Source organism: Bufo bufo, chromosome 1 (genome assembly GCF_905171765.1).
Source record: "Bufo bufo chromosome 1, aBufBuf1.1, whole genome shotgun sequence".
Classification (NCBI taxonomy): Eukaryota; Metazoa; Chordata; class Amphibia; order Anura; family Bufonidae; genus Bufo; species Bufo bufo.
This window is the reverse complement of record NC_053389.1, coordinates 52782519-52798110: the sequence shown is the minus strand read 5'-3', so window position 1 is coordinate 52798110 and position 15592 is coordinate 52782519. Positions and strand designations below refer to the sequence as shown.

General features: G+C 48.4%; 1 protein-coding gene across 2 annotated transcripts in view; it reads left to right on the top strand.

Annotated features, from left to right (window-relative positions):
* The window catches only part of EPHB2 (EPH receptor B2), a 99656-nt gene extending 84752 nt beyond the window's left edge, over positions 1-14904 (top strand). The window contains exons 6-16 of one of the 2 annotated variants that reach the window (XM_040423975.1): positions 4473-4597; positions 6455-6617; positions 6699-6807; positions 7071-7135; positions 9929-10051; positions 10137-10384; positions 10700-10915; positions 11226-11375; positions 11914-12107; positions 12591-12746; positions 13837-14904. In XM_040423975.1, the coding sequence (XP_040279909.1) occupies positions 4473-4597; positions 6455-6617; positions 6699-6807; positions 7071-7135; positions 9929-10051; positions 10137-10384; positions 10700-10915; positions 11226-11375; positions 11914-12107; positions 12591-12746; positions 13837-13945 (1658 nt within the window). In that variant the 3' untranslated portion in view covers positions 13946-14904. Of the gene's footprint in view, positions 1-4472; positions 4598-6454; positions 6618-6698; positions 6808-7067; positions 7136-9928; positions 10052-10136; positions 10385-10699; positions 10916-11225; positions 11376-11913; positions 12108-12590; positions 12747-13836 lie in introns of both variants that reach the window. The other variant, XM_040423968.1, reaches the window with a different exon arrangement.
* Positions 14905-15592: the final 688 nt, after the last annotated feature.

The window sequence follows — 15592 nt, the reverse complement described above, 5'->3', positions numbered from 1 at the left end:
AGGGTGTAGTTCCTCCATGGGGTATGCTATAAAGAGTAAGTGCAAGAGGAAGGTTGCTGTTGCCCATGACTATTTATCCACTAGGTGGCAGCGTCTGGTCTCTTACTTACATACATGGGGAGGGTGCGGACAGGCTTCTTGCTGTATATCGGGGGGGGTCCCACCCGCCCCCCTGCTTTGTTGTTCACTTATATCTTACCAGCAGTAATTATTCATAAGTGAGGCATGGGGCGCTGCATGCCCCGGAGGTGCTTCTCCTTGGGGTTGTCAGGAAGCCTGGCTGCAGTGCTATGCGCTACATTCATAATTGATGCTTTGGTAGGGGTCTCTGTACACACACACACGGCTCTGCTACTCCGAAATGAGGTCAGCTGTCATACAGAAATCCACCCAGGGATCACGTATCCCGCACATTATCTTCTGCGCTAATCATGTGACTGGAATTCGGACTTGGCCGAGATCTCCACGTGTGGACGGCTGGCAGTGCAGAACGGGGCGGCATCATCTTTGGCAGTGGCACAGACTGCGGGAGTACTGAACATGGGGGGTACTCTGCTACTGGGGCGGAAGAACTCAACATGGGTGCCCTCAGATGTAGGAGGCCGAATCGGGGTCTAAGTCGTCAACGTTGGGAACCTGACTCTGGCTGCGGAGATTAGATTGTCAGCTCCTAGGGGACAGAGATGTGTGAGCTTAAGAGATAAGACTATGGATTTTTCGGAACGGGGTGGATGGGAGTAATAATTTAGAGATTAGGCCGTGAGCTCCTAGAGACAGGGATGATGGGAGTGATAATGGTCAATGTGCAAGCCGCACTCACTAATTGCAGCCCCCCCCCCGGTGCTATATAGTGGCGGCTCTGGGATCAGTAATGTGACCGTGTGACGTCATTGAGAACCGTTTATCTGGTCAATTAAATGGGTAGAGATGGGGTGGCTGGGGGTGGAGGGAGCGACTTACCTGAACCCACCTGTCAGCAGCCGCCTGTCGCCGCCTTGCTCTTTGCCTTCTGCTTGTGAGCCAGTCTCTCCACTCTTCCCAGTATTAGAGTAATTGATAAATAGCAGAATTCCCTCTTGAGTCTCTGGCCTTATGCCCCGGTAACCGGATACTTGGGGTGAGGGGGCAGAGATGTTGTCGCTTGCAGCTGTCCCTTCTCCTTCATCCCTAGCTGCTGCTGATAATGAGAGAAGGGGGGAACTTAGATATTGACATTTCACATACCAGGGCTGTAACCGCCTCCGTACGTTCTGATGTAAAGTTTGTGCAGAGCTGCTGGATCGGAGCTGGTGACATCTCGGGATCTTCTCAGCATCTTCTGTAGGGTCCAGATACAATGACAGCAGGGTGACCAGCTTACATTCCCAGACACAGAGGATCTTGGGAGAAACCTGAGAAAGCAACGGCTGCTCCCATCCCCCTCTGGGGTTACGATCCCTCCTCTGACCACCCTGGATCTTCCACGGAAAAAGTGACACCTGTGCTATGGCCGAGCATCCTCCATCATCAGAGGCAGGCATCACATGGAGCGCTGGATACGTGAAAATGGCTTCCCTGCTGCTTGCTCTGTGATCTTCTGTGAATAAAATGTCATGTTCCCCGTGAGAGCATGTTGTCCGGGTGGGGGGGGGGGGGGGGGGGTGATAGGCACCGAGCACCATGCATGATTTGGTTTGAGAGAATTCACACAGGAGTCAGCATGCCCATCTCTGCCTGCAGGAGGCAGACAGCAGTCTCTGGGCTGCACGGACGGGAACGTGGCGCCAGGGATTTAGGCCAATTTTACAGACTGGATTCAGTGCAAGTTCCTCATGTTACCGTCACATAGAAAGAACAAAGACTAGACCCCCGGGAAGAGGCTGATGAGATCACAGTAAATCCACTCAGGGCAGTGCAGGATCTTCTTCCCGCCGCCATATCGACACATTATCTGCTCTTGTATCATCCCTACTGTTCCTTCACGTCTCCTTCATCTGTGTCCTGCTATCCCACAATTACTGCCTCCAGTGCCACCACCGCCTCCTGTCACCAGGACTCCTGCCTCCAATGCCACCACTTTCTTCTGTCTCCATAACTCCTTCCTCCAGTGCCAGCACATCCTCCCGTCTCCAAGACTCATATCTCCAGTACTACCACTTCCTCCTGTCCCCAATATTCATACCCCCATTTCCGCCACCTCCTCCTGTCCCCAGCTCTCATACCTGCAGTGCCAGCACATCCTCTCGTCCCCAAGACTCAAACCACCGGTGCTAACACATCCTTCTGTCCCCTACACCCATACCTCCGGTGCCGCCACCTCCTCCTATCCCCAGCTCTCATACCTCCAGTGCCGCCACCTCCTCCTATCCCCAGCTCTCATACCTCCAGTGCCGCCACCTCCTCCTATCCCCAGCTCTCATACCTCCAGTGCCACCACCTCCTCCTATCCCCAGCTCTCATACCTCCAGTGCCACCACCTCCTCCTATCCCCAGCTCTCATACCTCCAGTGCCACCACCTCCTCCTATCCCCAGCTCTCATACCTCCAGTGCCACCACCTCCTCCTATCCCCAGCTCTCATACCTCCAGTGCCACCACCTCTTACTGTCCCCAGCTCTCATACCTCCAGTGCCACAACCTTTTCCTGTCCTCAGCTTTCATACCTCCAGTGCCACCACCTTTTCCTGTCCTCAGCTCTCATACCTCCAGTGCCACCACCTCTTACTGTCCCCAGCTCTCATACCTCCAGTGCCACCACCTCTTACTGTCCCCAGCTCTCATACCTCCAGTGCCACCACCTCTTACTGTCCCCAGCTCTCATACCTCCAGTGCCACCACCTCTTACTGTCCCCAGCTCTCATACCTCCAGTGCCACCACCTCTTACTGTCCCCAGCTCTCATACCTCCAGTGCCACAACCTTTTCCTGTCCTCAGCTTTCATACCTCCAGTGCCACCACCTTTTCCTGTCCTCAGCTCTCATACCTCCAGTGCCACCACCTTTTCCTGTCCTCAGCTCTCATACCTCCAGTGCCACCACCTCTTACTGTCCCCAGCTCTCATACCTCCAGTGCCACCACCTCTTACTGTCCCCAGCTCTCATACCTCCAGTGCCACCACCTCTTACTGTCCCCAGCTCTCATACCTCCAGTGCCCCCACCTCTTACTGTCCCCAGGACTCATATCTTCAGTGCCACCACATTCTTGTCTTTATAATTCCTGCCTCCAGTGCTACCACCTCCTCCTGTCTCCAGCACTCATACCTTCATTGCCACTACCTCTTCCTGTCCCCAGCACCTCCAGGACTTCTGCCTTGAGTGCCACCTCCAAGTACTCCTGTCACCCCAACTTCTTTCTTCAAGACCACCTCAACATCCTCCTCTAGTCCCTTCAGCTCCTGTTTCCAGTGCCACCGCACACCATGTCCTCCTCCTGTCCCCAGGACTCCTGCTTCCAGTACTACCTGCCACCATGTCCTCCTGTCCCATAAGTGCCTCTGCCACAATGTCTGCATAAAGTTTTGGATATAATGACACCACTGACCATGTCTTTCAGATCCACAAGCTCTTGCCAACTATGTTCCCCTGGCTCCAGCAGCACTGTACCAGGTAGAAATAATGGGGGGGTTTTTCCCCTTCCAAGAAATACTTCATGTTTAGCTATTAGCGAGGCACCACATAAGGAGAGTGCGCTACCCTAAAGAACAGCCGTGTGTCATATAAATCGGCACTCTAACCATTAAATCCAGAGCCGACTGCAAATTTCTGAGAATCCCCTTTCTTCGCCTGTGCTGTGGCACTGACAGCGCCCCCTGTGGCAGCAGAACGAGCCTGGACTAGGACAGTATAAGGCTCCATTCACACATCCGCAATTCCATTTTGCGGAATGGAATTGCGGACCCATACACTTCCGGGTCCGCAATTCCGATCCTGAAAAAAATAGAACATGTCCTATTCTTGTCCGCAATAGCGGACAAGAATAGGCATGTTCTCTTAGTGCCGGCAATGTGCGGTCCGCAAAATGCGCAACCCACATTGCGCATCCGCAAAACACACACGGATGTGTGAATGGACCCTAAATGGATGAATTTCTAGTGCAGGCCATGAGAGAGGTCTGTATTCCATGCCGTAGCATCAGAGGGTATCACGCCTGCCAATTTTTTCTGAATCTGTAGTTCTTTTATTGCATTGCCCAGCCCCCCACCCCTCTCCCCCAGAAGGTGAAGCACTGAGTTGTCCGCTGGGGGCTGTAGTCTCTACAGCACTCCTGTTATTGGTCAGCATAGAGATGGTAAGTCTGGGTTCTGCGCTGCTCGACCTGGCAAATAGGCCAAGTGTTGCTATCGAAGCTGACAGCTCCTTAGTGCAGAGCGGCGTCCGCTGTCAGGGGCGCCGTCACCACGAGAGGTGAACTTTCTGCTCCAGTAATCCCATACCGTGCTGTCAGGAGTGAGGCAGCTCCACGGCTAACCCTTTCTATGTTCTGCTCTTTTCCAGCTCCGTCCAGCGTCTCCATCATGCACCAAGTGAGCCGCACGGTGGACAGCATCACACTCTCGTGGTCCCAGCCGGACCAGCCCAATGGGGTCATCCTGGACTATGAGCTGCTGTACTACGAAAAGGTGGGGGCCTCCGAATGTGTCGAGTGCTAGTTCTGCTGCCAGCATAGCTCTCTCTGCCCTCACACCCCCATTCACTGACAACAAGCAGAGTTCTGAACACTGATACATTGTAATTGCCAATGATCCCGACAGGAGAGAGATTTTTGCTACTGTCTCTCCTGATACATTGTAACAAATCTTGAGCAGGACGGGTTCCGTTCACAGTCCGTTACGTGGATTAAGCGTTACTTACATGGGACTGAATGAGCGCTTATATGATTAACCCCTCATGTCCCAGTGGGCAGTTAATAATTAACCCTTTGTCACCCGCACACAGTAATGATAAACATAGTTAAGCCGGCATTAATGGCAATGCATAACAGCCTCCTGATTATCAACACCTCCAACTGCTACTCGAGGCATCCACCCGCATCCAGGGTTATTATGTAACCGGAGGAATATAAACACGCCAGGGTCACGCGCCCCTCCCTCCCCGGGGCACATGGGAGGTCACCGGGCACCCGCACTCTCACACAGCTCAGCACTTTGACTGGCGGCAGTGATTGCACTGGCAGCAGGTGGACACGTCCCGAGCAGCTCCTATCTGTCATGACCAATGTGACGTGAAGGTGTTTGACGTGCGATGTAGCTGAGCTCACTCAGTGGACGACCCGGCGCCTCTCTCAGAATAGCGCAGCCTGAATAACCAGAAATAGAAGCTGCAGATACAGGAGGAGAAGGCATTAGAGATCAGCGGATAATGGGCACAGCCACGCAACGTCAGTGTGGTCTGATATCTCCGTAGAGACACTGGCACGATGCGTTCTTCTGGGCTACAGGGCAATTACAGCTGTGGGGTGGCCTGCTACCCACAGTGCCCACTACTCAGGGTTTTCTACTCAAAGTGCCTACTACACAGTATCTGATACCCACACTCCCACAACCAGCACTGCCTACTACTCAGGGTTTGCTACTCACAATGCCTACTACTTTGTGTCTGATACCCATAGTGCCCACTACCTGCAGTGCCCGCTACTCAGGTTTTACTACGCAAAGTGCCTATTATCCATAGTGTCTGCTACCCACAGTGCCCACCGTTCACATTGTTCACTATTCAGGGTGTGCTACTGAAAGTGCCTATTCAGTGTCTGCTACCCACAGTGCCCTCTACCCGCAATGCCCACTACTCAGGGTTTGCTGCACATAGTGCCTATTAAGAGTGTCTGCTACCCACAATGCCAACTACCCACTGTGCCCACTACTCAGGTTTTGCTACACAAAGTACTATTCAGAGAGTCTGTTAACCATAGTGCCCTGTACCCGCAGTGCCCATCATCTACAGTTCCCAATACTTAGTTTCTGCTACCCACAATGCCCACTTCTTTCGGAGACCCCTAACTGCACTGTCTGCTACTACAGTGGCCATTACTTAGAGCCAGCTACTCTAAGAGCCCACAACTAAGAGTGCCCATTACTTAGTACCACCGCCCTCATTGCCCATTTCCTCAATCTAGTCAGTCATGCCAGCTACAGCTGATTCACTGCTTGCTCCTAGGGTTCCTTTTCCCTGAGGTGTACTTTCTGTCACATCTCTGGACCTGTTTGGCAGCAGTGCCCCTCAGACAAGTTCACTTCACTTAGAGGTAGGAATGTTAAGCGCCCACCTGGTGCCCCGAGGGACTGGGCGTGCACCTGTGGCTCCACAATCCCGGGTTTTCTGCATGACTTCCCCAGCACCTGTTAAAATATTATTATAAAAGGTTTCACGGTGAGAAGGTGATGGCCTCATTGTCATCTTTCTGCTGTCATGCTGCACCAGAGACAGGAATGTGGTGGAGCTTCCTCGCTGATAGCAGCCTCCATGTTGTGCATTTGCAGGATCTGACGGAACACAATTCATCGGTGGTGAAGAGCTCAACCAACACTGTGGTTGTGTCTGGCCTGAAGGCGGGCACTATATACGTCTTTCAGGTGAGAGCGAGAACGGTGGCTGGATATGGCAGATACAGCGGCAAAATGTATTTCCAGGCTATGACAGAAGGTGAGTGCCGAGCCAAATATTGATTGTGGTTGTCACTGGCATCACCTGTGCCCATGCCTAATGCCAAACCTCTCATTACAGCTGAATATCAGAGCAGCTTCCGGGAAAAGCTCCCGTTGATTATAGGCTCCTCGGCGGCTGGTCTGGTCTTCCTTATCGCTCTGGTTGTCATCATCATTGTCTGCAATAGGTAGAGTATCGTATGCTGTCTGTCCTTCCAGCCCCCCATTATGATACAACAGCACCCCCTCAGTTACATGAGACATCTAGATCCTCAGAGGTGGACACGAATGTTCTGCATCTGTTCCCGACTAATCATGTGTTTCTTGTATATTGACCTCTGATGGTATTGTGGACAGACCTATTACAATAGGGCTGTCCACTCAGATGATCTGATAGGAGTAGTAGTTGCTTGATAGCTGGATTAACTACGGTTTGTATTTTCTCCAGAAGACGAGGATTTGAGAGAGCAGACTCTGAATACACAGACAAACTGCAGCATTATACCAGTGGCCACAGTACGTACCGTCTGCCTTCACCAGTTCTAGGGGCTCGTTCTCTCGTTGGTTCGTTGGTTAATTTGTTCCCTTAAAGTTGTAACGTATTCACCAAATCATAAGAACCATCCATTAACCACCGATCCTTCAGCATACTCTATCCCACCCAGCTCTTCCTCTCCCCACACTTGTAGCATGTATACAATGAGGAAGGTCTTTTCATCAGATGTCTATGTGTGGACATGCAGTGACCGCCAGATCCTCAGTCCATCCTGTGCTGTTGACGGTCTAAGGCCTCTTTCACACGAGCGTTTTATTTTTTTCCGTTTACGGGCCGTTTTTTTGAGTTCCGTGTATTGAACCATTCATTTCAATGGGTCCGCAAAAAAACTGAATGTACTCCGTATGCATTCCTTTTCCGTTCCGTTGAAAGATAGAACATGTCCTATTATTGCCCTCAAATCACGTTCCGTGGCTCCATTCAAGTCAATGGGTCCGCAAAAAAAACGGAAATGCATCCGTATGTCTTGCGTATCCGTTCCGTTTTTGCGGAACCATCTATTGAAAATTTTATGCCCAGCTCAATTTTTTCTACGTAATTACTGTATATGCCGTACGGAAAAACGGAACAGAAGCGTAAACAAAAAACGGAACAATGGATCTGTGAAAAACGGACCGCAAAACACTGAAAAAGCCATACGGTCGTGTGAAAGAGGCCTAAAGGAAAGGGTTTTCAGAGGGAGAGGTGGGGGAGATTGGTGCACTGACTCTTGTAATGTTGGTGATCATGGTATACTACACTCCATGATAGAGCTCCATTGCATCGTCTTCTTGTTCTGCAAGTTTTCTCTCTATCACTTAACTTTATTGTCTTAAGGCTCCACTAAATCTTCAGGTTGTACAAGCCCTGCTCTACCTTTAATGCTCTTAAACTTCCTTGCATGTTGTCAGTCTCCTCTACCTTCTAACTCTTCCATTTCTCCAGTCACCTCCACCTTCTTCCTCTTCTCATCTTTCTTGCTCAGATCTTCTGGCCTCCACCTGCTTCCTCTCCTCTTCTTGTCACCACCTACTTCTTCCTCACCTTTCCCTTGTTTCCTTTACCTTCCTCCTCACTTTTCCTCATCTGCTCCACCTTCTTACTCCTCTCTTCCTCCCATTTCATCTCCTTTTGCCCTCTTCTACATCTTTTCCATCTTCTTTCTTGCCATTTTCTCATCTTTTCAAACTTCTTTCTTAACTTTTCTGCAGATTTATCATCATCTCCATGTCTATCTACTCTTTTCCCTATCTTCTTTACCTTCTTTCTCACCTTTTACTTGTCTTCCACCATTCTTTCCTTGTCCTCTAAATTCTTTTTCACATTTTCCTTTTCCCATCTCTTCCAACCTTTTCCTTGTCTTTCCCTTGTCTCCTCCAACTTATTCCTCGCCTTTGCCTCATCATCTACACCAAGGATGGCCAACCTGAGGCTTTCCAGCTGTTGCAAAACTACAACTCCAAGCATGCCCAGACTGCCTACAGCTATCAGATTACAGCAGGGCATGGTGGGAGTTGTAGTTTTACAACAGCTGGAGAGCCGCAGGTTGGCCAACACATTCCTCACTTCCTTCACCTTTTTTCATTGACTCCTCCACCTTCTTCCTTGTATTTTCATCTTGTCCTCCACCTCCTTTCTTCTCTTCTCATCTCCTCCTACCTTTTTTCATTATTTCATTGCCGCCTTCTTCCTTCTTTCTAGTCTTTTCATCATCTCCATCTCCTTCAACTTATTCCTTACCTTTTTCTTGTCCCTTTAATCTCACTTGCCTTTTTCACGTCTTCTACAACTTTTGTTCATCTTCTGCTGCTTTTTCTTCAACCTTTTCTTTATTTCCTCCACTTTCTTCCTTGACTCCTCCACCTTATTACTTTTCTTTGCCTCATTTTATTTCCACCTTCTTCCTGGTCTTTTCTTTTTATAATCCACCACCTTTCTTGCCTTTTCCACCTTCTTACTAATATTTTCCTTACTTTCTCCACCCATTTCCTCATCTCCTCCACTTTTTTCCTTGCCTTTTTTCTTCCTCATCATTTCCATTTTTTCCATGTCTTTTCCTCATCCCCTTTGGCTTTTTCCTTGCCTTTGACTTGTCTCCATCACCTTCTTAATCTTTACCCTGTCTCCTTCACTCTCTTTTCCACCCCAGTCTGTTTCATCTTCTTACTCACCTTTTCCCACCATTTTCTGCTATTCCCACTGTCTTCAGCTACTTCCTCCCATTTCTTAGCTTTTTCTCTTCTCCACCCACTTCCTCACCTTCTTGCCCTTTCATTGTTTTCCCCAACTTCTTTGCCTTTTCCTTCCTCGTCTCCTCCACCTTCATCGTCTTCACCTTCTCCCTTGCCTTTTTCTCAACTCCTCCATGTTCCTCACCTGTTCCTCATCATCGTCACCCTTTTGGGTTCTTCTTTATCCTCGTTTCCTTTCTATTCTTCTTTGTCTTTTGATTATCTTCACTTTCTTACTCATCTTTTCTTCATCTCCTCCACCTTTTTCTACAAACTTTCCTTATCCTCTCACCTGTTTCTTGTGTTCTACTCTTTTTCCTGATCTTCTCCATTCTCTTCCTTGTTTCCTTAACCTTCTTACTCTCCTTTTCCTTGTCTCCTCAACCTTCTTTTATTTCTATTCCTCATCTTCTCCACCCTCTTCCTTGCCTTTTTCTCGTCTCCTTCACCTTATTCACCATCTCTTCCACCTTCCTCACCGGACTTCCTTTTCATTCATTTATGCATTCTACAAGTCTCTTAGATCTTGTTTTCCCACTCCAGTGACACCAGGAATGAAAATTTACATAGATCCTTTTACATATGAGGATCCCAATGAGGCCGTTCGTGAATTTGCCAAAGAAATTGAAATTTCCTGTGTGAAAATCGAGCAAGTTATTGGAGCAGGTAAGTGGTTGGTCTAGCCCATGTGTTTATGCGTGGCCAATCGACGGATCATCTGACCATATTTTTCTTTTTGTTCTTATTGTAGGGGAGTTTGGTGAAGTTTGCAGTGGACACCTGAAGCTTCCAGGAAAAAGAGAGGTTTTTGTGGCCATCAAGACTTTAAAATCAGGGTACACGGAGAAGCAGAGGAGAGACTTTCTTAGTGAGGCCAGCATCATGGGCCAGTTTGATCACCCCAATGTCATCCATCTGGAAGGAGTGGTTACCAAGAGCTCACCAGTCATGATCATTACAGAGTTCATGGAAAATGGATCCCTGGACTCCTTCCTCCGGGTACGGGACATGCAAGAAAATATATGGTTTAGGCACGGGTCCGTAGCATCTGGTGATACTTTAAGGTATCCGTTTCCACTGCTGTAGCGATGGGTCTCTAGCATCTAGTTCCATTACTGTGGTGATGGGGCGTTATTGCCTGGTCCCAGAGTGGTGGTAATGAGCCTGGAGCAATTGGTTTTGATGCTGTGATGATAGGTCTGTAATGTCTGGTTCCACTGCTTGAGTGCTAGGTCTTTAGTGTCTTTTCCCACTGCTGTGGTCAGTATTTTCATGAAAGGACCCTGAAAACATTTCATTTTCTTCTCCCTACAGCAAAATGATGGGCAGTTCACAGTCATTCAGCTGGTGGGCATGCTGAGGGGCATTGCTGCTGGTATGAAGTACTTGGCCGATATGAATTACGTCCATCGGGACTTAGCTGCTCGTAACATCCTGGTGAACAGTAACCTGGTGTGTAAAGTCTCTGACTTCGGCTTGTCTCGCTTCCTGGAGGATGACACATCAGACCCGACATACACCAGCGCCCTGGTGAGTAATGTCTTTGTCCCCCGGTAACCGCGAGGCTCAGCTCTAATGAACACGCTGCTGCTATGCCACGAAGCTTATGCTGCTCATCTAGGGTACAGACCCTGTATGTGTGGATCTATCTATGGGGGAAATGCAGATCTCCTGAGATCTCAGGGAGTCAGGCTGGAGGTACTCATGTTCTGCCTCCCCCGTCCATGCTGTAATATTGGATAGGATGCAGACTGCCACATGACCTATACTTCACATTACTTCATGTTTGACTCCCATTTGCTGCAGGGAGAATTGTGACATAATTGTCTTTGTGTTGCAGGGAGGAAAGATTCCCATCCGGTGGACAGCCCCTGAAGCCATCCAGTATAGAAAGTTTACATCCGCCAGTGACGTCTGGAGTTACGGCATCGTCATGTGGGAAGTGATGTCTTATGGGGAGAGACCTTATTGGGACATGACAAACCAAGATGTAAGTGGCTGTAGAGGGACATCCGAGATGAGACGGCACAGTGGCGCCCAGACTGCAGGAGGGGAGATCTGAGATAAAGCCATTAATTAATGGCAGACGAACCAGAAAAGATTCAGATTGCTTTAATCTGGACTGGACTTGGGTTAATTGCTCTTTACTGCCTTCATTAAATGCTCTGCCTCAAATTCTGTATCCGAGCATTGATGGACAATTAACATGGTGACCTTTAGGTGTCAGGTAAATGGCAGAGCTGAATAACAGGAGTGTTCTCTGTACCTCCCGCTGAATCTCCCCCAGTTATCCTATTGTTCACAAATTAAGAGATGAGGACAAATCACAGCCGAGAACGAGACCTCCATTACCTCATGCCTCATTTGGCTTGCCCCGGTCATGGTGCTGCAGTGGGTGATGCTTGAAGACACATGGTTGAAGATCTTTATTCACAGCAGCCCGTATATCTATTCTCATAGCGACCACATGAAGGGGCCACACGGAATATGCAGAACTCTTTCATACAATGTCTCTTCTTACGTTACAGGTCATTAACGCCATTGAACAGGATTACCGCCTTCCACCACCCATGGATTGCCCAAATGCACTCCACCAACTAATGCTGGACTGTTGGCAGAAGGACCGAAACCACCGGCCTAAATTCGGCCAGATAGTCAACACCTTGGACAAGATGATTCGTAACCCCAACAGTCTGAAGGCCATAGCACCTCTATCGTCTGGGTACGATGTTCTGTCCTTCATATTTTGGATGTTATGTAGGTCAGAGAAATGTAGCTTAACCCCTGTCCTGTGGTAGGTAAAGGGTAATGCCTGGTTATTGGTGACAGCCCTCATTTCCTGTTATTTCCCCCATGATGTGTTTGGTTCCTTCTCTTCCTTCTGATATCCTGTTTGGTTCATTCCCAGACAAGATGGTGATGGAACATGACATAACATGAGTGGTGGCCCCTGTGACCCTGTCCAATATACAGGCAGCGGTGCTGTGTGGGGTTCGATAAGAAGCTGAACAGATAATGCAGGCTGTCCTTATGATAAGACACAGGTCCCCACAATCAGCGGTAAATAGCTTGTAAGAGTAGTAAGGTGACAGTGACGCTATAGACCTCACCTCTGAATTGACCTGGAAGAATAGGACTTTGGCTTAGGTTAGTGGTAGATATTTAACGATCTTCCTGGCTCATCCTGATTCTGTGTGTCTTACAGAGTGACTCTCCCGCTCCTGGACCGTACAGTCCCTGATTACACTAGCTTCAACACAGTGGACGAGTGGTTGGACGCCATCAAGATGGGTCAATACAAGGAGAGTTTTGCCAATGCCGGATTCACAACCTTTGATGTCGTCTCACAAATGATCATGGAGTAAGTAGTGACAGGGCTGAGCATGGGGTTCACCTCTGGGACACATAGCTGGCACTTAGACATGTAGTCCCTGGTGTCTGATCCTCCGACCCCACGTGTCCTGTATAACAGTAGTATACTGTACGTTCTGCTCTCTGATGAATTGCAGTCACTATAGATTCATGGTATCCAGCCAGCCCAACTCTATTGTGTGCACTGTACCAATATTTGCTCTCCCTCTTGTGAGGGACGAGCCCTGCAGGCGAATAAACACGTAGCCGAGCGGAGCACCGCTGTATCTTCTGTCTATTGTGTCATGAGCATCTCCAGACCTGTCTGATGGAGAATTCCTGCAGGATTAAGGAGACGCCTCCCGGTGTAAAGAGAGAGTTGACGGCCACGGGTCAGGGCTGAGCGTCTGGCAGGAGCTCAATCCACATGTAGAATGTGAGGTTCACGGCTAATAAGTCTACTTTCACACAACAGTGAAAAAAAATGGGCATAAAAAACAGACACACTGTCGGTTTTTCATGGACATTTTTCAACCATTTATGCATCAGTTTTCAACAGCCCTTAAAAGTGGATGATTTTTATTTAAATCCCAACCCTTGTAGTATACATAATGTCCCCCCATAGTGGCCCCCAGCAGTAAATATGCCCCCTATAGTGGCCCCCAGCAGTAATAATGTGCTTTTGTTATGCCGGAAAAAAAATTACCTCCTCCACTTGCACGCGTAGAGGTAGTTGTTCTTCTTAGAAAGCTTAGGGACCTGCGCTCCCAGTGTGATAACGTCACCTTACGCTTCCAGCATCAAGAGCGCCTGTCTCTGCCCATGCTAGTGGATTATTATTATTTTTTAACCCCTAAAAGGCCCTTTTCCGTCAGCGTATCCCTTTTGGATGGCCATTACATGGGTACACTCCTGTCTAATGGCCGCAATTTACTGGCCGTTAAGAAAAAAAAAAAAAAACATGACCAGCCCCATTGACTTCAGTTGGTTCTAAAAACATCCGTGTGCCATGTGAATGTAGCGCAAGGTGGAGCAGATGCTGGGTGATTGCAGTGGGTCTGTGTTGCCTCCAATTGTCTTCTGTTTTTTTTTTTCTCTAGAGACATCCTACGGGTCGGGGTAACTTTGGCCGGTCACCAGAAGAAAATCCTCAACAGCATTCAGGTGATGCGAGCGCAGATGAACCAGATCCAGTCAGTAGAAGTCTGATCGAATGGCGAGTGCTTCCTCATCCTCACACTTCCTAATGTACTTGGGTTTCGAGCCTTCCCCTCTCTCCCAACCCCACCTTGGTACAATGAAGTTTCGCGAATGCACCTGGTACGGACAGGACCGTCTGTTGTCCCCAGAAGCCACCCTGATGGTTTCACCCTGAGAGCAGAGCTTCCCTGGGAAGAGTTGGGGATCACGCTTTGGGGGTGATGGGAAGAATATTTTTGGAATATTAGATCTGGATTTGTACAAATAATAATTTTACAGTAAGTCATAAAAAAGGGCTTGAAGAATTATAGACCAGTGGACGGTGAGGAATGTTTCCTGCACGACAAGAAGCAACGGTCCTGACCAAGAGTGCAGCACGTGGATAACCTCACGCCATTCCTCCAGGGACCGACCTGAGAGAAAAGAAGAATTTATTTCCATTAAATGGACCCGCTCCATCTAAGAATATATAATTCTACATCTTGGAGATGTTACAAGAATTACCTAAAAACAACGGCTTTTTCCATGGAAAGGAAGATGCCGCTAAGACTTGTAGTGTTTGTAATAAAAGACAACTCCTTTCTGCCGAGCCTGAAACAGTTTTGTGAGTTCTACGTTTTTTGCAATCCCCCCTTTCCCCCACATTCCAAGTCCCGAGCGCACCTCAAGTGACATTTGATCCATATCATGTGCACAAACCTCAGTGATGATGTCATCACTAATTGCCAACCCCCTCTTTTTTCTCAGAAGACTTTCCCAGTACGGTCCGTATTAGACTTAATGACAAAACTCTGAAGTGTAAAAAAAAAAAAAAAAAAAATCACGCTTTGTCGTCAGTGTTGTCGTCGTTTGGAAATCTGTTTCTTTGTTTACAGAAATGACTTTTTTTACATTGTTTTTTGGATATCGGTACTCAGAAAGATTGAAATTGCTTAAAAAAGAACTTGAAAAAAAAAATCACAAAAAAACCTGGACAATAACCCTCTGCACATCAATCGTCTCACTTGTGATTGGCTGATGGACTGAACATGGCCGCCCTCACAGAGTACTTCATTTCCGCATCATTGACCTTTGTGTGTAGCTTATTATATAAGCTTTTCAGATGTGCAGTGGCTCTGACCGGCGAGGAACTGAAGACTAAATTAACCCCATGGGTATGAGTGTAGCACAGCCAATGACTTCAGCCTAGTCTAGGATTGGTTCTTCAGGAGACTCTGATCTCAGGTCACCTATGCCTGCAGGATGTTCCTCACCACAGTCTAGAACATTTGTGTCCATTCTTTCTGCTCCTGCCTGGGGTTGTGGGCAGGATTATGGCGTAGCATGCAGTGAGAAGTGAATGCTTACTTCCCAGAGGAGACCTCTCCTTACTACTAGGAGGAGTGTCTTGCTCGTCTTTAGAGACAAGAGGGCTGACCTGTGCCACCATTCTTAACCTGACGTACAGTGGATCATGGCGGCACTGGTCCAGGCCAACGTTCATTACTATAGAACTACCAGTAGCCAGTGACAATCACGTTCTCCCTCTGTAGACACCTAGTATAGAAGAAGCTCCGTTCCCCTGATTGTGGCTCTGGAGTTTGTGTGATACATATGTGTTGTCCTTGCGTGGGATATGAGCTCTTCCATTCAGCGTGATCAGACTGGCATTTATGT